General features: G+C 45.9%; 1 protein-coding gene across 1 annotated transcript in view; it reads left to right on the forward strand.

Annotated features, from left to right (window-relative positions):
• uqcc1 (ubiquinol-cytochrome c reductase complex assembly factor 1) overlaps nt 1-19,759 on the forward strand; it is a 29,246-nt gene extending 9,487 nt beyond the window's left edge. The window contains exons 4-9 of the mRNA XM_083660720.1: nt 492-564; nt 4,708-4,765; nt 4,985-5,093; nt 15,908-15,985; nt 16,401-16,514; nt 18,435-19,759. Of these exons, the coding sequence (XP_083516846.1) occupies nt 492-564; nt 4,708-4,765; nt 4,985-5,093; nt 15,908-15,985; nt 16,401-16,514; nt 18,435-18,569 (567 nt within the window). The 3' untranslated portion in view covers nt 18,570-19,759. The remainder of the gene's footprint in view (nt 1-491; nt 565-4,707; nt 4,766-4,984; nt 5,094-15,907; nt 15,986-16,400; nt 16,515-18,434) is intronic.
• The last annotated feature ends 1,329 nt before the right edge of the window (nt 19,760-21,088 follow it).

Raw genomic sequence — 21,088 nt, forward strand, 5'->3', positions numbered from 1 at the left:
AATGAAATATTTAAATTATTTTAATTTTAACATTTTAACATTTTTTTTTATATTGCCGATATTTACTCTATTCTTTTACTTTATATTATTCTCTTTAAATCGTGCACCTTTTGGATTGTACTAAATTCCTATTTATCACTCAGGAACCTTCTAATCTGTGTGTATATATCAGACTGCACTTATATTTCTCTGTCATTTTATCTTTTATATTTTTTGTCTGCTGACTAGTGACCGCTACTCCGCATACGACACTAAGTCAAATTCCTCGTATGTGATCTGATTACGTACTGTGGCAATAAAAGTGATTCTGATTCTCATTCTCTCTCATCTTCATAATGCCAACATCCTATTATATATTAATTGTACACTCTTGAACATCTCTCAATATATCATTAATTGTATAGTCCGACTCCTAAGTCCTAACATGTCTGTAAACAATCTTTGGTAATTGATTGCTAATGATGTCTTCTCTTTTTCGTTTGTGTTTGCAGAAAATCAAGATTGCTGCCTTGCGCATGTACACATGCTGTGTAGAGAGAATCAACTATGACGACTTCTTTGAGAGTAAGAGTGAAACATGTCAAACAAAGTGGTGGAGCAGTATAGGTTTAACTCACTTATATTTCTAGGAAGTCCATTCAAGCCTATATATTTTTTGTTATATATATTTTTTTCCTTATATTTTTTGAAATCTCTCTTACATTAGACATAATCTTTTCCAAGGGCATGCAGTAGTTGAGTTCGTTTACCCGTTGTGAGTGACTGGGGGGGTCCTCCATTTGCAAATACAATCCATTTATATAGAATAATATTTTTCGCTGCTGTCATGGTGGCCAATCCAAGAAAACCAGCTGGATGTACTGAATTGAACTGGAGACTAGAGTAATCTCTCCCAGAAGTACTATGGAAGGTGATAAATGAATGTGCATATTTAAAGCTTTCTTGAGTGTATTTTTCTATGGCCTCCCACCATTGTACTAACTTTGGACACCCCCAGTATCTAAACTCTGAATACCCCAAATATTTGGTTTGGACAAGTTGTTACAGCTCTGCTAAAAATGCATGCAGTGTGTGCTTTAATATTCATAGCAGCATGGTGCTGCTATGAATATGAAAGTTGTCCAGTATTATTTTATTTGCTTGTCAGCAGATGACTTTCTGTAGAAAGAATTAGTTATTAGATCGTTTTACAGCAATGTGTTTTTTTACTCTGGAGACCTGTTTAACGTGTCCATGACACATCTGTGTGTTCCACCCCAAAATATTCGGGAGAAAGCAGTATCAATCTCATGCCATCGTCAATGTAATATTCAAAATATGATGTGATATCAGTTTAATAGACTTATAATACTAGAAATTGTGCGCGCGCTCGATTTCTAGGCTGGAGGAGATGATGCGCCATGGGTGCACTTTTTTGGGGGGTTATGACTAAACACGTGCCACATGTGTCTCATGCCACATCATCCATATCATCAGTGGGTACGAACGACATCACTTGATGACTGTGGGGCATGACATGACATCATCAGTGGTTATGACATCATCCTTAATGTCACTCAGTGCTTTCCAGTTGACCCTTGCCCCCCGCTGCCCGCTGCCCTCATCTCTGTCAGGGATTGGCTGCTTAGAGCGTACGTAGCCTTCCTGGTCGTACCAGGCCCTCAAAGACCTCAGCAGCAAACTTCATCACTGATGACATGTTCAATGGCATCATCCGTGGGAAGCAGGGAAGGGAATGCTGATGATGTCACTGATGATGTCACTGATGATGGCTCTGTGAGTGTGAAGGCCTAAAAATGTAAAATATCACTCTAGTGCCCCTGTGGGCAGATGTTTTTCAGCTTTCTTTTGCACTAGATTAATTCCAGACCCCTGAAAAGAGTTTTGGCAAATTTAGAAGGATATTGGAGTAACAGCTGGGGAGATAAATGTGCTCAGACCAACATGCAGACGCATTTGGTGATTCTATAGTAAGAAGATGCTGAACGTTGATAGAAAGCGTGCCGTTTGTAGGGGTCAAATCTGACATGATGTCCCCAGAGAGGCGAGTTAGAGACACCCTGGTTCACAGCTCTGTGCTCTGATCCTATACAGGTCTCCTGTTTAACTGAGTGAGAGACCCCAGCCCGCCATGTTAATGATCTGAACCTGACCCAAACACTCCCTGTGTGAAGGCACCACTTTCCCTCCGTCACACACACACACACACACACACACACACACACACACACACACACACACACACACACACACACACACACACACACACTCTGCTGGCACTGCTACACACACACACACACACACACACACACACACACACACTGCTGGCACCGCTACCAGTCCTGACAAGGCCAAAGTATACATATACAGCATTGGTTTGGTACTGGTCCCGGTCCAAACACACACACTGGCAGTAAACAGAGAGGCGTTGGTAGTGGGACCGCTCCAAACGGAGCTGAGGGGCGTTCAGGGACACTGTCACCACCTGCCTGACACATTTATTTGACACTTTACTGCCTGGCACACATGTGCACAGCACTGCACACACACACACACACGCACGCACACACATACACACACACACACACACACACACACACTCTCTCTCTCGCTCTCTCGCTCACCCACGCACCCTTGGACCTGCCACTTGCAGCTTACTGCATTTTAAACTCTGCAACAGCAAAAGCGCGCTCATACATATTCAGTATGCAGGGTCCCCTGGTACACAGGTGTCTCATACATATTCAGTATGCAGGGTCCCCTGGTACACAGGTGTCTCATACATATTCAGTAGGCAGGGTCCCCTGGTACACAGGTGTCTCATACATATTCAGTATGCAGGGTCCCCTGGTACACAGGTGTCTCATGCATATTCAGTATGCAGGGTCCCCTGGTACACAGGTGTCTCATACATATTCAGTAGGCAGGGTCCCCTGGTACACAGGTGTCTCATACATATTCAGTATGCAGGGTCCCCCGGTACACAGGTGTCTCATACATATTCAGTATGCAGGGTCCCCTGGTACACAGGTGTCTCATACATATTCAGTAAGCAGGGTCCCCTGGTACACAGGTGTCTCATACATATTCAGTAGGCAGGGTCCCCTGGTACACAGGTGTCTCATACATATTCAGTAGGCAGGGTCCCCTGGTACACAGGTGTCTCATACATATTCAGTAGGCAGGGTCCCCTGGTACACAGGTGTCTCATACATATTCAGTATGCAGGGTCCCCTGGTACACAGGTGTCTCATACATATTCAGTATGCAGGGTCCCCTGGTACACAGGTGTCTCATACATATTCAGTAGGCAGGGTCCCCTGGTACACAGGTGTCTCATACATATTCAGTATGCAGGGTCCCCTGGTACACAGGTGTCTCATACATATTCAGTATGCAGGGTCCCCTGGTACACAGGTGTCTCATACATATTCAGTATGCAGGGTCACCTGGTACACAGGTGTCTCATACATATTCAGTATGCAGGGTCCCCTGGTACACAGGTGTCTCATGCATATTCAGTAGGCAGGGTCCCCTGGTACACAGGTGTCTCATACATATTATTCAGTATGCAGGGTCACCTGGTACACAGGTGTCTCATACATATTCAGTATGCAGGGTCCCCTGGTACACAGGTGTCTCATACATATTCAGTATGCAGGGTCCCCTGGTACACAGGTGTCTCATACATATTCAGTATGCAGGGTCCCCTGGTACACAGGTGTCTCATACATATTCAGTATGCAGGGTCCCCTGGTACACAGGTGTCTCATACATATTCAGTATGCAGGGTCCCCTGGTACACAGGTGTCTCATACATATTCAGTATGCAGGGTCCCCTGGTACACAGGTGGCTCATACATATTCAGTATGCAGGGTCCCCTGGTACACAGGTGTCTCATGCATATTCAGTAGGCAGGGTCCCCTGGTACACAGGTGTCTCATACATATTCAGTATGCAGGGTCCCCTGGTACACAGGTGGCTCATACATATTCAGTATGCAGGGTCCCCTGGTACACAGGTGTCTCATACATATTCAGTATGCAGGGTCCCCTGGTACACAGGTGTCTCATACATATTCAGTAAGCAGGGTCCCCTGGTACACAGGTGGCTCATACATGATTATGATTAGCATGATCTCTGGTACCAGCCTCTCTGTGACCCAGCTTATAGAGAGGTTAGGGGAGCAAGATCTCTGGTACCAGCCTCCCTGTGACCCAGCTTATAGAGAGGTTAGGGTTAGCATGATCTCTGGTACCAGCCTCCCTGTGACCCAGCTTATAGAGAGGTTAGGGTTAGCATGATCTCTGGTACCAGCCTCTCTGTGACCCAGCTTATAGAGAGGTTAGGGTTAGCATGATCTCTGGTACTCTGTGACCCAGCTTATAGGTAGTAAAACATGGAACCGTGAATGGCAAGAAATCGCCAAAATTCTGCAACCCAGTACTGAAGACACAGTACTATACTGTATACTTGAAGAATACAGCAGAAAGTGGAAAATGTGTTTAAAACAAAGAAGAAAAAAAAACAGCTGAAACTAAATCAGTTCATGCTCTGTGCAGCTAGAGACTGTCAATGACTGGTGGACGTGTCAATTGTCCCACCACTTTTTGTAACGTGTGTCTGTGTGTGTGTGTGTCTGTGTGTGTGTGTGTGTGTGTGTGTGTGTGTGTGTGTGTGTGTGTGTGTGTGCGCTTGTGTTGCAGAATGTACCCTCCCCGACACGCTCAACTCTTGGTTCCTGATAGCACAGCTGCATGTATGGTGAGTTTTATACACGCGCACACACACACACAAAATAGTGTGGACTTTTTCATTTTCTGTTAGATCTCATATCATGTCTTTCTTTTCCACTATTCTCTCCATATTTCACGCCCCCCTCCCACACACTTCTGATGTTGCTCCCCCCTCCCTCTCTCTCCCTCTCTCTCTCTCTCTCTCTCTCTCTCTCTCTCTCTCTCTCTCTCTCTCTCTCTCTGTCAGGATGTGTTTGGTACGGATGCGACAGGAGGGCAGAGAAGGGAAGTACATGTGCCGTTACATCGTCCACTCCATGTGGGAGGATGTAGAGCAGAGGAGCAAGATCATGGGGGTAAGTGTGTGTGTGTGTGTGTGTGTGTGTGTGTGGAGATGGGAGGGGTCTCATTCATAAAACGATACCTAGATTTATTTATTTTTGTGTGTGTGTGTGTGTGTGTGTGTGTGTGTGTGTGTGGGGAGGTGGGGGGACGTCATCGGGGGTCTCATTTATAAAACGGTACCTAGATTTTTTTCTTTTTTGTGTGTGTGTGTGTGTGTGTGTGTCTGTGTGTTACCTCACAAACGCCATTTTCAAGCTCGGTAACGCCATATCTCAGTAACACCTTGACGTAATTTCTTCACATTTGGCTCAAACCTCAAAGTCTGGGCAGACATGGATGTTGACTGCTAACTTGTTGGCAGAGGCTATATCCACAGTGCGGTCCTTCTAGTACTAAAAGTGATTGAGAAAAATGAATGGGGAAATATCGGAACCCGAGGTGACATCATGATGTCATGTGACTTGTTGAGCTCTGTAACTAGTTGAGGGGCGGAGTCAGTGTGAGGCTTGTGCTTGTATGGAACTTTCAAGTTGAAATTCTAGTGACTGTTTTATAAATGAGAGCCAAAGTCCCTCAGCAGGATTAAGCCCACAGGAATCATGTAACCGCATTTTCACCATACATACATATTGTACATACATGACATGACATGTATAGCCTGATGCACAGTGTGTCTATGACAGCACACAGGATAGTAGAGCCCAATTAGAACAGCTCAAAGGACGTTTATGAGTCATGTTGAGGAGGCCATAAGGAGATCACATGACAATGATTCCACAGCATTCAGCATGTCCTCAGCTCTGACGGAATGCCCTGCATAATGACCCTGGACATAACCAAAAGTCCTAGATAATGACCCTGGACATAACCAAAAGTCATGCATAATGACCCCGGACATAACCAAAAGCTGCAGCAGCTCTGGTAGAAAGTCCTGCATAATGACCCTGGACATAACCAAAAGTCCTGCATAATGACCCTGGACATAATGACCCTGGACAAAACCAAAAGTCCTGCATAATGACTCTGGACATAACCAAAAGTCCTGCATAAAGACCCTGGACATTATGACCCTGGACATAACCAAAAGTCCTGCATAATGACCCTGGACATTATGACCCTGGACATAACCAAAAGCTGCAGCATCATTGAAGTCCTCCTTCATGCTTTTATCCTACATTAGCATTGCAGTAGCTACAGTTGTATTTTCATTCAGTCATTCAGCCCATTTTCAGGACTCGTGACTCAACTTGGACTGATTACAACACTGGCAACAGAATAAGCATATTGCTACGTAGGTCCAAACCGCTACTTATGAAAACAGAACAAATGGTCGTTCTGTTTAATAATAACTCATGACTGTAGAAACAATTGAAGCAGCTGAACAAGAGTTCTACCCCAGCAGGCAGCCTCCTGGTGCCAAGGCTTCTGAGCAGGTCCCAGGAGAGGCAGCCTCCTGGTTCCAAGGCTTCTGAGCAGGTCCCAGGAGACGCAGCCTCCTGGTTCCAAGGCTTCTGAGCAGGTCCCAGGAGAGGCAGTCTCCTGGTGCCAAGGCTTCTGAGCAGGTCCCAGGAGACGCAGCCTCCTGGTTCCAAGGCTTCTGAGCAGGTCCCAGGAGAGGCAGTCTCCTGGTGCCAAGGCTTCTGAGCAGGTCCAAGGAGAGGCAGTCTCCTGGTGCCAAGGCTTCTGAGCAGGTCCCAGGAGACGCAGCCTCCTGGTTCCAAGGCTTCTGAGCAGGTCACGGGAGAGGCAGCCTCCTGGTGCCAAAGCTTCTGAGCAGGTCCCAGGAGACGCAGCCTCCTGGTTCCAAGGCTTCTGAGCAGGTCCCAGGAGAGGCAGCCTCCTGGTTCCAAGGCTTCTGAGCAGGTCCCAGGAGAAGCAGCCTCCTGGTTCCAAGGCTTCTGAACAGGTCCCAGGAGAGGCAGCCTCCTGGTTCCAAGGCTTCTGAGCAGGTCCCAGGAGAAGCAGCCTCCTGGTTCCAAGGCTTCTGTTCTGAGCAGGTCCCAGGAGAGGCAGCCTCCTGGTTCCAAGGCTTCTGAGCAGGTCCCAGGAGACGCAGCCTCCTGGTGCCAAGGCTTCTGAGCAGGTACCAGGAGAGGCAGCCTCCTGGTGCCAAGGCTTCTGAGCAGGTCCCAGGAGAGGCAGCCTCCTGGTGCCAAGGCTTCTGAGCAGGTCCCAGGAGACGCAGCCTCCTGGTTCCAAGGCTTCTGAGCAGGTCCCAGGAGACGCAGCCTCCTGGTTCCAAGGCTTCTGAGCAGGTCCCAGGAGAGGCAGCCTCCTGGTTCCAAGGCTTCTGAGCAGGTCCCAGGAGACGCAGCCTCCTGGTTCCAAGGCTTCTGAGCAGGTCCCAGGAGAGGCAGCCTCCTGGTTCCAAGGCCTCTGAGCAGGTCCCAGGAGAGGCAGCCTCCTGGTGCCAAGGCTTCTGAGCAGGTCCCAGGAGAGGCAGCCTCCTGGTGCCAAGGCTTCTGAGCAGGTCCCAGGAGACGCAGCCTCCTGGTGCCAAGGCTTCTGAGCAGGTCCCAGGAGAGGCAGCCTGGCGGCTGTCGCTGCTCCACAGTCCTCCCCTCTATTCTTTCTCAGTGGAGCAGCTCCAGGAAGTGACATCACGCTCGCCTCGCTGACCTCACAGACTTAAAGCTTGGCTTCTCTCGCTTTCAGAAAGACTTTCTCATACACACAAATCTAGACTTAACTGTCCAGGAACATAGAGGAAAAAACATACTGTAATTCTGTGTGTGTGTGTGTGTGTGTGTGTGTGTGTGTGTGTGTGCTGTGCAAGTGAAAGTTATGTTCCTCAATTTCTAATGTCTCTGAAATCAGCCATAAAACAATGTTGCTTGTAACATGAAGCGTCCGGAGTGTGTGGATCATATGTGATAGCAAACATATACTCTGAATGTACTCTGAACACTATGGCTGATTCACTTAGTGTTTCTATGCCTCCGCCGGTGATAGCCGCGGCCGGAGACATTATGTTTTCGGGTTGTCCATCCGTCCGTCCGATGCTCGTGAACGCGATATCTCAGGAACGCCTAGACGGAATTTCTTCAAGATTTGGCTCAAACGGCCACTTGGACTCAACGAGGAGCTGCTTCGATTTTGGTGGTCAAAGGTCAAAGTTCAAGGTCACTGTGACCCACGTGTCCGTCCTAATTGCAACTCTTTCACTCCATTTCTTATGTTGTAATGTTATATTCTTAAACAGGTTGGTCATTGCATCATGTGCTGTAGTTTTATTTTGCTGTTTTCTAAGCTGAATAAACGCTGTAGTCGGGTGAAGGGCGTCCTTGGATTGAGAAATCGGGGAAAGGTGGTACTGAAGCCCAAAACAAGTGTGAGAACCGCTGATGGTGTGAACACACTGGCTTTGCATTATAGGGCGTAATCTTTCATTATAGGGCGTAATCTTTCATTATAGGGTGCAACATTAACACCAGCCTGCAGCCAAGTGCTGTTCAGTTTGCCTGCTTCAGCAGGTCACACAGCAACCCTGTGACAGCCTCTCTCTCTCTCTCTCTCTCTCTCTTAGAGCCCGACCCATACTGGATTTTTTTATGCCGATACCGATATTAGGGAGTAAAATATATATTCTTATATTATATATGCACACATTATATTACACTTTTTTTTGTTGTTGCAATGATCCCTCAAATATCAAACACTTGACAAAGATATGACTTGACATGACTTGAGATATGTAATGTAGGCAGGATATTTTACAGCTTATCAATCAACTTTATTGTCCAGAATTACATCAATGCAATGAAATAGTAAACTTCACTAGGAATTTAATAATTATAAATAACTAGAAATAGAAAAACACAAATAGAAGAAGAATAAAAAAAAAAGATCAAATATACACAACATGCTGTCTATAAAAAAAAATCGGCCAACATAACGACTGATACCGATATATCGCTTATCGGCCGATATAAGCCGATAATATCGGTGGACCGAGCCAGTGAGACTCTCTGTCTCTACCTGCTGAACAGTGAGCCAGTGAGACTCTCTCTCTGCCTGCTGAACAGTGAGCCAGTGAGACTCTCTCTCTCTCTCTGCCTGCTGAACAGTGAGACTCTCTCTGCCTGCTGAACAGTGAGACTCTCTCTCTGCCTGCTGAACAGTGAGACTCTCTCTCTCTCTCTCTGCCTGCTGAACAGTGAGACTCTCTCTCTCTCTCTCTCTCTCTGCCTGCTGAACAGTGAGACTCTCTCTCTCTCTGCCTGCTGAACAGTGAGACTCTCTCTCTCTCTGCCTGCTGAACAGTGAGACTCTCTCTCTCTGCCTGCTGAACAGTGAGACTCTCTCTGCCTGCTGAACAGTGAGACTCTCTCTCTCTCTCTCTCTCTGCCTGCTGAACAGTGAGACTCTCTCTCTCTCTCTCTCTCTCTCTCTGCCTGCTGAACAGTGAGACTCTCTCTCTCTCTCTCTGCCTGCTGAACAGTGAGACTCTCTCTCTCTCTCTCTCTCTGCCTGCTGAACAGTGAGCCAGTGAGAGCAGCAGGTGAGCTTTGGGGTCCGCCAGTCAATTTGGCCGCTGGATGAAAAGGTTAAATTTCCTTATAAAAACACTTCAACGCTGCCAGTCGCCACATACTGTATATAATCCAAGTCACTGAGAGCGGCTGCCTGCAGGGGGCGTCAGTGTGGCTTGCAGGCGGAGGGCGAAGCAATCACATGTCTCTATGTTACGCCTGATGTTAACAGAGCAGGATGGCTGGCCGGGAGCCAAGGTCAAGATCACTGTTTACAATGAGGTCTGTAGTTTGACTCCTCTAGCCTGGCCTGACAGAAAGAGGTCACACATGAGAGATTACTGTGTGTGTGTGTGTGTGTGTGTGTGTGTGTGTGTGTGTGTGTGTGTGTGTGTGTGTGTGTGCACTGTGCGTGTGTGCGTGATGGGCGGAGCATGTGGGGCTGCAGGTGTTTTCACAGCTGTGCATGTGAACTGCTTTTTGTCAGCATACGTACATACACATGCATATATCCTTATTTGAGTTGAGGCCTCCTCTCACACACACACACACGCACATACATACACACACACACACACACACACACACACACACACGCACATACATACACACACACACACACACACACACACCACAGGCTACATCCCCACGACACGGATTCGTTCTAAACCAGCGTCTTAAAAGGAAAGTGATGTCTGTCCCGAGTGTTGCAGCTGCGCTCAAGCAAAAACCTATGTCCATACTAGTGCTGCACGATTCATCGAATCGCAATCTCAATCGCGATGTCCGCACATGTGATTACATAACCGCAAAAGGGTGCGATTATTGATATATTATATAATATATATTGATTTATTTATGTTTGCGTGTGCCTCGTCTAACATTACACGCGACGCAGCAGATAAACAAACACACGTTTCTCTGCCACCACACTGGACATCAACACTAGCGGCAGGAGACTTCTCCCACTCCTGCAAATACAGTAATGTTGTGTATAACGTTAACACAAACATATAACATCTTACCTAGAGAGAGCAGCCATGAGATCGCTAACAGCTGGCTAAGCTAAGCCACTAGCCGATCAGAAAAGCATGTAAACACAGCCATGTGATTAGTGAGAAAGTTGGTAAAAGAATGAGAGAGCTGCGGGTGCTTATGCAGAACTAGTGCACGTTTAAGTGTACAGAGAAAAAACACTCCAGTCTGTCATAGGGCTGGGCAATATAATCGATACGGCAATATATCGCGATATTTTATTTCCCGATACTGTATCGATACTTGGATGCCAAGTATCGCGATATTAAAAAAATATATATATGTTGCAGGCCATGCCATGCCAGGCCTCTGCATCTGGTGATTCCCACCCCTAATCGATACTGTATTGATATTTCCCATATCGATGCGTTCAGTAACACTCAACACTCAGTAGTTTTGACTAAATTTGTCCACTAACTTATCAGTATAATGTGATGTACAATACATATTATTACACTACCTGGGTGGTACACAGTGTGTTGTATCTTTAGCTCTATTATTTAATTTTGAGTAAATTCTGTAGAATATCGCAATATATCGCAATGTGTATCGCATCGCAATTTATCGGGATACAATCTGTATCGTGACCCAAGTATCGTGATACGTATCGTATCGTGAGATCCTTGCCAATACCCAGCCCTAGTCTGTCAGCTCGCCTTCAGTGTCTGCATGTAACCTCCTTTGAGAGAGCCTGGTGACGCCATGTTAACGTGCTGTAACCTCGTGTCACCAGGCTCTCTCTAAAAGAAGACGAGTCAGGTGAGTGTGGTGTTTAAGGTCAAGTGTAATCTGTTGCTACAAAAGAAATAAACTGGGTGTGTCTTACTCATTGTATTACTGGACAGACGTGTAACTAACTTTGCAATGTGAGCCATCTTACTCAGCCTATGTGCTGTAACACAGTGCTGCAGTTTCTTTTGTCTGTTTGAGGCAGGCACATGTCTCAAACACAGAGCCGTATAATAGAAGAGTTCCGGCATCTCCATTCACTCCAATGGACCAGTTTTTTTCCAGGAAGTAGAAAGTGGAACTCTTGAGTAAAAAAAGCAGCACTGTGGAGTTGCAGCAAAATAGACAGTTTGTGTTGTACTTTGAAAGGGTTTTTCATCCCTTGAATCAAATTGTACATTATCAGCTTTATTTTAGCATGCAAAAGTAGCGCAAGACCCATTCCTGGCTGTTCATTGGCTAATGAGTCTCGCATTTTAGTCCTCCGCTGACGCCACTCTCTTACTAGAGGACACTACTCAAACATAGACTGATATCACAGGATGTTGTGAAGAGTACATGGCTATATAATTTGTAAAGGTTTTATAAAAAAAATATATATATGCTGTATTCTGATCATAAAATGTTTTATATTTTTTGAAAGATACATTTATTTCAAATTGTTTTATTTATTTATTTTTTTATATATTTTAATATGTTTCATGTATTTTAGTCTGATACTGTGAAAGCATGGTATTTTTGTCCAAGGTAGTCATGCCATCAAAAACTCATAACCGGCACATTCCTAGATACCATTTGTTTATTATATCGCAATTGCAATATTGTCCACAATAATCGCACCTTTTCCCCAAATCGTGCAGCACTAGTCCATACTAACAGGCTTGAATGCACATATCTCATGCTGTGTGTGTTCAGCAAAATAATCTCCACAAATGAGGACCACTTTTATGACTTTTGAAGCGTTTCCTGAAAATCGTGTTAAAAAACACACACAATTTACGCTTCCAAAGTCATAAGGTGGTCCTTATTTGCCGAGATTATCTTGCTGAAGACAAACTTTGCCGTTTCATAAACTTTTGTTGACCGCAAACCTCATTTCATGCATTTGACCGAAATTCCCGTACAAAAAAAAATCTTTGACTTTTACACGTACGAGCCAGAAATGCTAATGTCCAGGTCTTCCAGACTCATTCCTGCGGTAGTACTGTATTCTGAGTTTTGTAGCTGACCCTGACCTCTGACCTCCATACGAGGCGGGACAAGAGAAAACAGAGCGGCCCTACAGGGCTCAGTCATGTCTCACATTATAGGCAGACGTGGACCTGTTGTGGATGCTTGTTTTCCAGACCATTTGTTTTGAAAGCACACCTGTGGTTTGAGTTCCCCTCGCCTCTCACCAGCACCCCCTGCTGGCTGTTACCCTCGCCTCTCACCAGGCACCCCCTGCTGGCTGTTACCCTCGCCTCTCACCAGGCACCCCCTGCTGGCTGTTACCCTCGCCTCTCACCAGGCACCCCCTGCTGGCTCCCACCTGGTGCAGACACTGTAATATTGTGTCATGTGATATTATTCTCTGCTATGTTTAAATCAGTGGCTCTCAAACCTTTTCACGTCAAGGAGGAGCCCTAAACGCACACAAGTTAGACCACAGACCCCCGTCTGATCAGATTGTTGCTTTTAAAAGTTTGATTACAGAACCTGTATGAAAGGTAGGGGTGTCAAAATTAATCGTTTAATCGATGCATCGAGATGCGGACGTGTGAATCAAATCGTTTACAGATGAATCATTGAATCGTTTATTTTTAAATTTCTGTTGACATTCAGATTTTAATGCACTTTCTAAGTCAAAAAGGGACTTCATATTTATCTGACTGCTTGTATTAATTGATGAAAAGTAGCCGTGTGCAGTAAAAATATAGAAAATTGAGGATTTGATACTTGGAGCTGCCATACTTTTGAGCTGTATCCAGATGCATCGTGGAATCTAATCGAATCGTTGACAGATGAATCGTAATCGAATCGTGAGGTCAGTGAAGATTCACAGCCCTAATGAAAAGCATGAGCAAAATAGTCACACATTCTGTCATTGTGTTACCAAATGTGGATCGAATTGTGGTAAAAAAAAAAAAAAGTATTCCCCTTTTTGCTGGGGACCCCCTGGAACCCCCTCAAGGACCCCTGGGGGGCGCCGGACCCCACTTTGAGAACCACTGGTGTAAATGTCCCCTTCTGAAAGACTGGCCCATCAACATTATGCAGTAAACGTGTCTGTATCGGGGACGTATGTTTCTCAAGTTATATTACAAAGATCTATACTGTGTGTGTGTGTGTGTGTGTGTGTGTGTGTGTGTGTGTGTGTGAGAGAGAGTGAGAGAGAAATGGAAGAACCTGGCCTACAGCCCACACAAAATGTTCATAATCAAGCACATATTTTTACAGCACACACACAGAGTGCAGCAGTGATTGCAGTTGTTCTTAAGTTTCATGCTAATTGTGGTTGGAGCAGTGAAAACATTGGTCATGTTCTCCGTGTTCCTACCTGCTGCCAGCCGACACCAAGCAACACACACACACACACACACACACCACACACCACACCATTGACCTTTTTCACAGCAGCCATTTTGTGTCTAAAAGGCAGGGTAAACATAGGTGCAACTAAAACATTAATGAGGGTCTTGTATAGCGTCTATTTGACTCTAAATGGGCGAGTTATATAAAAATCCACCCCCCCCGTACAGTTGTTATCAAAGGTGAAATTGGCTATATAGGCCAAAACCGTGTGGATCGTCTTCACCTGTCTAATTCAATTGGCCAGTCTTGAGCGCCGATTGAATGTAATTGGCCACTGCACTAACGAGCCACCAGATTGGGCGTCCTTAAAGGAGAATTCCTGTTTTTTTACACCCCAGACCTTATTTCCAGCTTAAAATATGATGTCCTACTCACCCAAATAACTTTGGTGTCATTCTGATCCCCTAGAAGATATTCAGATCCGAGTAGAGTCCTGGAACTGGCCTAAACGGGCGTAAACGGGGCATACATCGTTCACACTGTAAATAACGTATTCTCTGTCACGTCGCGGCTCATTATGGTTGTTATATAATTATGAGAACATGAATTAGCGATGTAACGACCCTCCGTGCTGCCGACAGCCTGCTCCGTTTGCTGTAGTGTCCGTCACAGATAACACCTCCCGCTTTATCTCCCCCTGCTGTTTGTAATCGATATATGGCCTTATTCCATACGAGCGGCAATTGAATTGAATCGACCATAATCTTGAAATCAGATCATATCTAAGCTAGGCTGCTAAGCTACACAACACAACAGACGGAGTCAACTCTGACCTGCCCCGGATGTGCTTATGTTCTTCTTCTGTGGTTTTCTCTTCAATGCAATGCGCGTTCATGTGAATTGTCGGGGAATGCCCTCTGATTGGCCCACAAATGTGCCTCGCGCCGTCACCCACTACTGTATGTGCGTCACTACACCCTCCCTCCTCCCACCCCCCTCCTCCTGTAGAAGCCCCTGGGGAAAATGGCGGCGGCGATTAGTGTCAGGCAGTCTGAATGAAATTGAATGTAACGTTCCCAATTCTATGTATTAAATTCTAAAAAAAATTAACGGCAACATTTGGGAAGGCTAAGCCACACAACTAGTTAGTTATAATCTAACACCGTGCTTCAAAGACGGAGAACTGGCTGTGTTACGACGATGACGGTAAAATGACTCAAAAAGGTCTCCGCGGAGATCTCTGTTACAGGCAGGCTCTACGCCTCCTCCTGACCAGGCGTAACTCTTACGCCTGGGCGTAGTGAAAAGAAGGCTTAAGCCATCTTGGTGCAACCGGCGTAGCTGTTAGGTCGTAAAGTTATAACCAACTTAGCTTAAGACCAGCGTAAGACCAGTTGGTGCAACCGGCCCCTGTTCTGTTACCAAACAGAAGCGCTTCTTGCTGCTTAAAAATAAGGTCTGGGGTGTAAAAAACAGGAATTCTCCTTTAATGCGGAAGTGATTCTGGACCTGTTAGCGAGCAGTCCCAATGCTACTGTGCTGTTTTCAGTGCAGTGTGCAAAAACAAACATCTGAATTCACTCAGTGTACAATTTAAAGTACTTGAGTAGAATATCTGTAATTTAATAATCCAGCCATAATCAATAACAGTGAATATTATATCTACACGTGAAAGGGTAACTGCGGGTGATCATAACAGCAGGGAAAAACAAAACACACACACACACAGACACACACACACACACACACACACACAAGACACTCCGTGCGCTGGTCTGTGCGCATTGGAAGCGCTCTCGACATGATTTCCAAAGCGTTCTGATCTGAAATACACACGTCGTCCAGTGTGAACAGCCACAGTCTTGTCTTTTTATGCTCTTCTAAGCACATTTTTGTACAGTATGTCCTCCATGTTGCCAGTTCTGTTACAAAATACCTCTCTCGCCCTCCCTGTCTCTTTCTCTCCCTCTCTCTCTCTCTCTCTCTCTCCCTCCCTCCCCCTCTCTCTCACCCTCCCTGTCTCTCTCTCTCCCTCCCTCCCTCTCTCTCTCTCCCTCCCTGTCTCTCTCTCGTAGATTGATGCCATCCATAGAAAGGAAAGCATGAAAGCAATGACAGAGACCTTCTATGCAGCTATATTTGGATATGATGAGGTAAGAGAGTGATGTCAAACAAAACAATTTTAAATCATATTCCTACCGTACCTCATTTGATCAGATTTTTGTTGTTTGTAAAATTGGGTTAATCTTCTATTTAGACGGCAGAAATGTGTCATGATATTAAAATATCTTCATATCATGATAAGATCCCACTGAAAGACGATAAATGATAATGTTGACTTATCGCCCAGCCCTAAATTGGATTATTACATGTAGTATGTGTAATTTTGTTTTATGACATTATTCTTAAAAGATTTGACTTTGACAGAGAATGACAATGTTTGGATGTGTGTGTGTGTGTGTGTGTGTGTGTGTGTGTGTGTGTGTGTGTGTGTGTGTGTGTGTGTGTGTGTGTGTGTGTGTGTGTGTGTGTGTGTGTGTGTGTGTGTGTGTGTGTGTGTGTGTGTAGGGCATCCTCTCTGATGACTGTGTGTTAGCAGCAGCTCTGTGGAGGAATATGTTCAATCGTCAGTGTGAAGACCCCAAACAGCTGGAACTCATGGTGGAATACGTACGCAAACAGGTGTGTGTGTGTGTGTGTGTGTGTGTGTGTGTGTGTGTACACACTTTCTTCATATCTACAGTATTACTCTGTGCAGGCTACAAGCTACACAATTTTCTGATCACTGTGTTGTCATTGGCTGTTGTGCTCTCTCGTAGGCATTCTTAACTCAAACATGTGGCTGGTTGCCTAGGTAACCCACATTGTTTACAGTAGCTTCCCTCTCTCTGGTTCTGGACAGGTGACACACACAGCCCACGGTGGGGCAAGCTATCGTCAAGTATAGAGACAGTCCGCATGTCTGGGAACGCCCATACAGACTCTAGGAACGCCCACAATAGACGCTGGTTTAGCTGGCTCAGCCTGGCTGGGGGCGGGGTCAGGGTGGGGTAAAAACCCCCGTTCTATCCATTCAGCAAAGTTAGAATTTAGCTGATAGCCCAGCCCAGGCAGACACGATCGGGGATTTAACCACCGCAGTAAACGCACATCTGAGCAGACGTCTTGTGTTCTGCTCTAGAACCCCCAAACCTGTAGTTTAGAGCCGCAGCACCGTCCTTTGGTGAGTCAGCCCATGAGATATATCGGCGGTTTTACCCCACTCGCGCGCCAGCCGTTTAACATTTTGTGGGCGTTCCCAGACATGCGGACTGTCTCTATGCCAACCACAAGCAGCTATCACTATGAAATAATGAACTATCCAATATGTTGGGATGCTGTGGTCATGTGCACCGTTTGGAGTCCATCTTGAAACATGAGATGCTGTGGTCATGTGCACCGTGTGGAGTCCATGTTGAAACATGAGATGCTGTGGTCATGTGCACCGTGTGGAGTCCATGTTGAAACATGGAAATTGGCCGCGTCACCAGCCAGAATTAGTTCTTGAAAAGTGCTTGAAATGTATGATTAGCAAAGAGTGTCAGCCCTGTGTTTCATTTGACCGCCTTTATCAGCAGATAGCCATGATGTGCCCATATGACATCCCTAATTAAAGCCCATGCTGCCAGCAGATATTGGGTCAATATGAGGCGAAATGCTGGCTGTATTGGGAGACTTAAATTCCACACTCTTTTCTAACGGTTTGTGCGTTTGTGCCCACTGGGCACTGAGTGGCCTCCTCTCCTCTCTGAATATGTTCTCTCCCTCTGTGAGAGTGAAAACACACTCCACCTGCAGGCTGCATCTGTGTCTGCTCCATGACCTCCAGTCTCCTCTTCTCTCTCTCTCTCTCACAGGCACACGCACGCGCACACACACACGCGTGTGCGCACACACACACACACACACAGGTGTGTCAAAGGTCATGGAAGCCATGTCCAACTCAATCAGCCATTGAGGTGTGTGTGTGTGTGTAACATTCGGAATCTTACATCAGAAAACAAACACATGACATGGCAGCAACACTCACTAGTTGCGCGTGTGTGTGTGTGTGTGTGTGTGTCTTGGCATGTGTGTTAGAAATACAGTCTCCCACACACACACATCCACAAGCAAGGTAAACAATGCAGTCAGGACAGAGTCACTGTGCCGTGTCACTCACACACACACACACACACACACACAGGCCTCACAGTGACCCCCAGCTCCATTCAGTTTGCTAACGACCTCACCTCAGCCATGTTATGACATCAGAGGTGGGCGTGGCCTCACCTCAGCCATATTATGACATCAGTGGAGGGTGTGGCTTCACCTTAGCCATGTTATGACCTCAGAGGGTGTTTAGCATGTGGAAAGCCTGGCCTTTCATTTAATTCATTTATCTCGACTTATTGCCAGATGCAGTACATCAGCTGACTGGAGGACAATGACCTTTGACCCTATAACATTGTGTGTGTGTGTGTGTGTGTGTGTGTGTGTGTGTGTGTGTGTGTGTGTGTGTGTGTGTGTGTGTGTGTGTGTGTGTGTGTGTGTGTGTGTGTGTGTGTGTGTGTATGTATATAGATGCAGTTCATCGACGCCCTGGATGGGGATGACCTGCTGCTGACAGGAGAGGTGAAGTGGCGCCCTCTGCTGGAAGACAATGCACAGAGCATCCTCAAGGTGGCCACGCCCACCTACAATGACGCAGGTCTCTGAGCCCAGAAGAGAGACCACACCCACAGACTCCCCCCCCCCCCCTCTCTCTCTTTCTGTCCACTTCTCTCGTTTTTTGTTTTCTCTTTCTGCCGCTCTTCTCTGTTCATCATGTTGGCTTCTAAGATGGAGCGCAACAGTCTTTCCAATATAGTCACTTCCTGTATCTGGTTCGCCACTGCCACTCCCCCTTAGGAGACTGGTCAGCCAATGAAGGTTCATACCATTGACACACAGCCAATCACAAGCTGATAACCACGCTCATTTAGGAGACAGGAAGAGTACCATTTCTTACTATCGGCAGAGCCTGGAGTGGAGTGTCTCTAAATTATCCGTCTCTGGCTACACTCCTAAGCGGCTGCTCCTCTTCCATCTCTCTCTCTCTCTCTCTCTCTCTCACACACACACACACACACACCTTCCTCCTCTTCCTTTCTTCCTTCCTCTCTCAAATTATTTGTCTGGCCGAATTCTGTTTCTACATGCTCAGTATAAGCAGTCAGGGACTTTCAAACCTGATTTTTACGCATTGACACACACACACACACACACACACCTTGCCAACCTCGACAATCTCATACCCAGCTAACCAACCAATCCGAAAGCAAGTTCTATCGCTTCTGAGAGCTCCTCCCACTTCCTGTTGTACATGCAATTGTGGAGACACACACACACACACACGAGAAGAGAACAAGATGCTGCTTCTCTATATTTATCTCTGTCTCGGTTTTCACTCGAATGCTGCATCTATATTAATAAATTATGTTATATGTACCAACACGTTTACACACGGTTCTCCCACAGAGCGGTTAGCTAAGACCTCACACGGTTCTCCCACAGAGCTGTTAGCTAAGACTTCTGACACTGTGGCTGCAACATGTCTATAGTCTGTCATGTTTCCTGGTGACCAGAGGAGAGTTCAGCAGCTCTGCACCTGTCTCCTGATACAACTGTCTCTCTCTGTATGGTGTGTCTGTCTCTCTCTGCATGGTGTGACTGTCTCTGTATGGTGTGTCTGTCTCTCTCTGCATGGTGCGACTGTCTCTGTATGGTGTGACTGTCCGTCTGTCTCTCTTGTCAATTGGATGCTCTCAGAAGCGTACAGGAATCTCAGCTGTCCAGACTCAGGACGTGGTCACTGTATTACATAAAAACAAGGAGTTCTTTTTATTTTAGAAAACTGAATGAATAAAGTGTTCTCTGGATGTATGATATGACTGACCCTTGGTTTGTTTTCTCCTGCTGTTTTGGGAACTTGTGGACAAGAGACAAATGGCCCAATTCCATCGCAGCTAGTAGCGCGGTCCCGCTCCGCTCGACTCGATAAATGGTCTCATCCCACCGGTAAAAACCGGCCCAGCCCGGTTAGATTTGAGGCTGAGTGGTGCTACTTTTGGTCCCTGCCTCGTCGGGGTTCTATTCTGCGAACCCGGGTTTATACGGTGACGTGAAAACATTCTAGACGACTGATTGGTCAGGCAGAATCGTGTTTACTGTCTGACTGTCAATGCAGCGCTGCATACCAGTTTAGTGGGGGCTTACCTTCTCTTATATTATGTTATTTCCATCAGTCTTTTGTGTTGCTGCCTTCGGCGCTGGTGAAATAAAATCGATCTCCTTGCTCAGCTTTAACATGCGCTCCTCGGGAAGCCCTTTGTAGCCCTTTGGTTCTCCTCGTAGCGCCTCTCCCGTCCCCGCGCAGTGCATGCATGTGAGTTTGAGTAACAACAAAGTGATATCCATTCTCCTAGCCGATTGTCACATTTGCCCATGTACACTGTAGCTCATTTAGAGGCACCAGTATTTCATAATCAGTTTAAAAGTTCCGTGTATTGATTTCTTTTTAACGTTATACTTATAGCCTACTTCGGCAATGGGCGGAGGGCAGATATGCGGTCCCATTGACGACCAGGTGTGGGCGGAGGCAAGTAAACTTGCTATGGAAACAGAGTCTATATCAAGTCGAGCCGAGTAATACCAGATAGAGTGGAGCTGTACTGTGCTGTTATATGTGGTGGAAATGAGCCATTAGTGCTGCTGGGCAATATGGACCAAAGATCATATCTCTGGATTTTCTTTTAGGCTGAATGGCAAAACACAATATATCTTGGTATTTTCTACGAAGTGGGCTAAATGTGCAGGTGACCAGACGTCCCCGATTTTCAGGGACAGTCCCCGTTTTTGGTGACCTGTCGCGAAAATGTCCCCAATTTTCCACTCCTTGTCCACGGCCAACGTTACTACTGTGTTTCAGAGGCTTCAGCGGGTTCATTTTAAAGTTAGAGTGAAGATACTTATATCATACAGTACGTATATCATATCATATATCACGAAACTTTTCAACCACAAACAGATGGCATTCCGGGGATCTATGATTTCCTAGGTATAATATATATATATATTTATTATATTAATATGATATATTTATTGATGATGATTACTCTATAGATACATTTATAGGTGTGGGAAAAACAATGAGGTCAACAGTGCAACAATTGGCGAAAAGAGGATGGGATCACACC

Source organism: Poromitra crassiceps (assembly GCF_964638095.1).
Source record: "Poromitra crassiceps genome assembly, chromosome: 25".
In the NCBI taxonomy this organism is placed as follows: Eukaryota; Metazoa; Chordata; class Actinopteri; order Beryciformes; family Melamphaidae; genus Poromitra; species Poromitra crassiceps.